This window comes from Arachis hypogaea, chromosome 8 (genome assembly GCF_003086295.3).
Source record: "Arachis hypogaea cultivar Tifrunner chromosome 8, arahy.Tifrunner.gnm2.J5K5, whole genome shotgun sequence".
NCBI lineage: Eukaryota > Viridiplantae > Streptophyta > Magnoliopsida > Fabales > Fabaceae > Arachis > Arachis hypogaea.
In genome coordinates this window covers 15,181,691-15,186,716 of record NC_092043.1, presented here as the reverse complement: position 1 = coordinate 15,186,716, position 5,026 = coordinate 15,181,691, and the positions used below count along the sequence as shown (strand labels likewise).

General features: G+C 41.2%; 1 protein-coding gene across 1 annotated transcript; it reads left to right on the top strand.

Moving 5' to 3' along the window:
• Positions 1–3,394: 3,394 nt before the first annotated feature.
• Positions 3,395–4,523, top strand: LOC112705043 (serine/threonine-protein phosphatase 7 long form homolog). Its single transcript, XM_025755902.1, has 4 exons — positions 3,395–3,621; positions 3,676–3,891; positions 4,002–4,089; positions 4,182–4,523. The coding sequence occupies exons 1-4, from the start codon at positions 3,395–3,397 to the stop codon at positions 4,521–4,523; spliced, it is 873 nt and encodes a 290-aa protein (XP_025611687.1).
• Positions 4,524–5,026: the final 503 nt, after the last annotated feature.

Below are 5,026 nucleotides of genomic sequence, written 5' to 3'. Positions count from 1 at the left end.
TGCGAATAAAGGGCCAAAACTTATAATCATTATCTAATTGTGATTATTAGCTTCTTATCACTCATCATTTGTAATATGGACTTCGCCGTTGGGCATAATGGTGGTACACAAAGAAATTAGTCAATCATATGATAAAACTATACGCAAAATATTAAGTGGCATCATTATGGTTATAATTATCCAGGTTGGTTTCACTATTATTACAACTCATGAATTGCACGATTAGTAGAAAGTTTCGCACAAAAGAAGAAAATGAAGGAGAACCACAAATTTTATTGCTCTGCTAAATAAAATAGCGCCACAATTTTATTGGAAGTGCAATTGAATTCTCACAAATCAGGAGCAAATTGAGTGGGTAACATAATAATTGTGCAAATATATATAGTTAGGAATTTTTTACTGTTTCAATATCAATAATGAATTCCCATTTCACAGTGATCCAATCCATCCAAAGGCCAACTAGTACAAAAATCAATCACTCACATTCTGTTCGTTTGTTTTGTTAACAAGAAGAAGAGTAGCTACCAAACTAGTTTTTGGGCTGGGATTAAATTTGAATTTTTAAATTAGATTGGATTGGAGTTAAAATCAAGATTTTAATTAAAGGTAAAATTAAAAGAAAATAATTGATTAATTATTAATTGTAAAAAACATAACGGTAAGAATAGAATTAAAAAATTATTTAAAATATTAAAAATTAAATTAAATTAAAGTAAATATTAAAAATAATTTAAAAAAATTTTAGAGGCCTGCTACACATACAAGTAAAAAGGCCGTACAAGTTTTACAAGTTATCAGCCCAAACTTCATTAACACGCGCATTAACTCATTTTGAATGCAGCGTAACTACACGCGCCCCACTCAAACGGTTCCTCTTCGTCTTCTTCTTCTTCTTCTCTTCTTCTTCCTCTTCCTCTTCCTCTTCCTCTTCCTCTTCTTCTTCTTCTTCTTCTTCGTTTTTTTTCGATTTTCATGGTTTCTGAAATTCTTATTCTTCTTCTTGTTGCACGTTCTTCTTCCTCTTACTCTTCTTCTTCTCTTTTTCTTTTGTTTCTGCACGTTCTTCTTCTTCGTTTTCCTCTTCTTCTTCTTCTTCTTCTTCATTTACGTCTTTTCTCTCTGTTTTCTCTTTTTTTTTTTTCGATTTTTCATGGTAAAATCGTTTTTGAAGAAGAAGAAGCAGCAGAAGATGAGAAGGAGAAAGAGAAAGAGTTCTGAATTATGTATAAGATGTACTTCAACGAATTTTGGGTGTATTTTTTTAAATCCTTTGGGTGTATTTTCTGTAACCCTTTGGGTGTATTCCTATAATCGTTTGGGTGAATTCTTGTAACCGTTTGGGTGTATTTTCTATAATCCTTTGGGTGCATTTCTGTAATCATTTGGGTGTATTTGAGTAATATCTGACTGATATCTATGGGTGTATCTGACTCATATCTATGAGTGTATCTTACTGATATCTATGGGTGTATTTTTTATTTCAGAAAAAATGGCAAGCATTACAGAAATACACCCAAACGATTACATAAAATACACCCAAGAGATTACAGAAATACACCCAAACGATTACATAAAATACACCCAAGAGATTACAGAAATACACCCAAACGGTTATAGGAATTCACCCAAACGATTATAGAAATACACCAAAAAGATTACAGAAAATACACCCAAAGGATTTAAGAAATACACCCAAAATCATGCATAATTCAGAACTCTTTCTCTTTCTCCTCCTCATCTTATGCTACTTCTTCTTCTTCAAAAATGATTTCAGAGCTTGATGTCAAAAAACAATAGAAATCGAGAATAACGAAAAAAGAAAACAGAGAGAAAAGCACGTAAATGAAGAAGGAGAAAGAGAAGGCAAGAAATAAAAGAAAAGAAGAAGAAGAAGAGGAAGAGGAAGAAGAACGTGCAGCAAGAAGAAGAAGAAGGTGCAATGAAACGTGCCGTAACAGTATGTGGAGGAACTAACGTCAACGACGAACAACAAACCAGTGAGAAAGGAGGAGAAAAGAACGATCGAAAAAGAAGGAGAAAAAGAAGGGATGTAGCGCGTGTAAGGAACGTAGCACTTGCAGCGAATTTTGGGGATTAGAGTTTAATTGGCTTGTAATACTTACAAGCCCTAATCGCTTGTACGCAGAGTTTTTCTCTAAATTTTAAAAGTGTTGGCCAAATACAGACATAACATACTTTACCTTATACAATAGTTTTTAAAGGCAAAAAATGGAAATAAGCCAATGGAGCAAGATAATTACGTGAATCAGCCAAACTGAAAATTTCTTCACAAATCAGCCAAAGGACACTTCTATGTAATTCGAACCAGGTTGGTTCGAACTCCATAATCAAATAATTCGAACCTAGTTGGTTCGAACTCCATGCATTATAATTCGAACCTAGTTGGTTTGAATTACCCTTTGTTCCACTCTCCACGTAATTCGAACCGAGTTGGTTCGAATTACTCACAAATTGTATCAAATAGTAATTCGAACCAGGTTGGTTCGAATTACTAAGTTTTCGGCTATATAAGGAGTTCGAATCACTCTCATTCGAATAACTTCTCCATCCCCATACCCCACCCAAATCCCAGAGAAAACGACCCAGATTCCATTCGACAAAGACATAAACAGAAAAGTATGCAGATGAGAGACGATCTGGCAAGGCTATATCAGTTGGACGGATTCGCTCATATAGCAAGGGTGATCAACGACGAGGTTAGTGGATAGAACACTTCTTTGCGTTCAGTTTATCTGAGTTAGTGGTTTTGCATGTGGTTTTAGTGGCGGTTTATATTAGTGGTTTATCGTAGTGGTATTGCAAGTGATTTTTTTAGAGGTTTTGTATGTGGTTTATGTTAGCGGTTTATATTAGTGGTTTTATGTGAGGTTTATGATAATGGATTTGCATGTGGTTTTCGATAGTGGAATAGCATCCGATTTATGTTAGCGGTTTAAGCTAGTGGTTTTTTTGCCGGTTCAATGTATAAGTTTTTATTAGTGGTTTACTATATGCCTATGTAAGCGGTTTGTTATATTGGTTTCATATGTATATTGTGTTAATGGTTTCGATAGGTGGTTTATGTTATTACTTAATTTTTTTATTGGTTTTCTATGTCGATCTACTAATGTGGTCCATGTAATGCCCAGCCACAGAGATGCATCAAGAGCATGCGGCGGCAACAGGGCATGCGACTCGATGAACGGTATGTGTCGTACTTGCAGATGGCGGGGTTATACCATCTAGCGAGGCTAAACGATAGATGGTTCCGGATAGATGAGCCCCTTCTCAATGCCTTCATGGAGCGGTGGTGTCCTCAGACGCACACTTTCCATATACCCTCGGAGAGTGCACGATCACGCTTCAGGACGTGGCGTACCAGTTGGGGTTGGCAATGGACGGTCGTTATGTCAACGGTTGCCTTACGGATTTCCATATATATATCGAGGGTGGACGTCCTACTTGGGTGTGGTTCGAGGAGTTGCTTGGAGTGATTCCTCCTCCGAGCCAGGTTCAGAAGTTCGCAGTAAACTGCAGCTGGTTCCAGGAGACATTTGGAGAGTGCCCCAAGGGAGCCGATGAGGACACCGTTCGGCGCTATGCTCGTGCCTATATCATGATGTTGTTGGGCACTCAGCTGTTTGCCGACAAGTCCGGCAACCGCATTCACATCAGATGGCTGTCGTACGTAGCTAGGCTTGAGGAGATGGGTTCATATAGTTGGGGGTCTGCAGCATTGGCATGGTTGTACCGGTGCATGTGCCGAGTGGCGAACCGACATGTGGTGAAGTTAGCGGGCCCACTTCAGCTACTTCAGTCCTGGATCTTCTGGCGCTTTCCTAGGTTTAGGCCTGCTGGGTATGATACGTGCAGCTGGCCTTTGGAATCGAGGTAATCTACTTTTATATTTCAAGTTAAATTATCTATTGATGTAGTACGCTTGTGATGTTTTACAATTCTGTCATACTTTTAGTTAGAAATAACATGGATGTCCGATGCAGGTGGTCAGGTTACAACCCTTCCGTTAGCGAGAAGGGTCCTAGGGTGCAGATGTGGAGACTGCAGATAGACATGTTACAGCCTTGGCATGTGAGTATACTTTCGGTTACTTTTATTTATATAAGTAGACTTTAATATTGTGTATATGTAGCTTGCTTGACAATGTTGTAACTTTTGTGCAGTTTATCTGGATGCCGTATAGCTCTCTCGAGGTACTGCATGTTGTGCATCCGGAAGCGTTGGAGCCTCGACACACGGCGCTGTGGCGATCTGTGATGTCACTGATATACTTTGCCGTCATAGAGTGGCATCAGATAGATAGGGTTCTACCACAGTTCGGCGGTGTCCATCCCCGACCGCGTCCCGCCCTGAACATTGACTTTCTGATGTCGAAGGACGAGAGAGGGGGTGATCGTTGGTTCCCGTCAGCTTTCCAGCATTGGCATCTTCATTGGGACACTCGTGCGGACCACGTTCTCCGGTTCGATGTTGTTGCGGACCCTGGCCGTTGCACGCATACCTAGATTGGTGGAGTCGGCATGGAAAGAGGTTCTTGTCACCAGAGATGTATTTGGGGGATCCGAGGGGCGTTCCTATTCCTGTTGAGGCGTCACAGAGGGGTCCTGGGCTAGTTCCTGAGATGGATCTTGTTGACGATGTCCCTAATATGCGTCGGATAGAGAGGAGAGCTCGAGTCGGGACACGACGGAGCCAGCGTGAGTGGAGGTGGCTAGACCAGGCTATGCAGGAGGCTGATGACGCAGGTCGGGGTCGTGGTCGAGGACGAGGGCGTGGAGGCAGACGGAGGGCGCATGTTGCGAGGGACAACGATGGTGATATTGGTGACGTGGCCGGTGGGGGAGGGCTGCAGTTGGGGTTGTTAGTCCCCATGATGAGGCTGGACTTGGGGAGGGGCCGCTCCAAGATTACTTCGTCGGTGTTCCCGGTGACGACCAGCCACTTCAGGAGAGTACGCCATGGGTGAGTCCGGGCAGCACGTTCTCAGACTTCCTTGCCGGTGTTGGTC

Excerpts from the sequence above, each read along its gene's own strand:
- LOC112705043 (XM_025755902.1), top strand. The coding sequence starts at position 3,395 with ATGGACGGTCGTTATGTCAACGGTTGCCTTACGGATTTCCATATATAT. Across the intron at positions 3,892-4,001 it reads AGCTGGCCTTTGGAATCGAG|GTGGTCAGGTTACAACCCTT; the intron begins GTAATCTACTTT and ends TGTCCGATGCAG. Across the intron at positions 4,090-4,181 it reads ACATGTTACAGCCTTGGCAT|TTTATCTGGATGCCGTATAG; the intron begins GTGAGTATACTT and ends ACTTTTGTGCAG.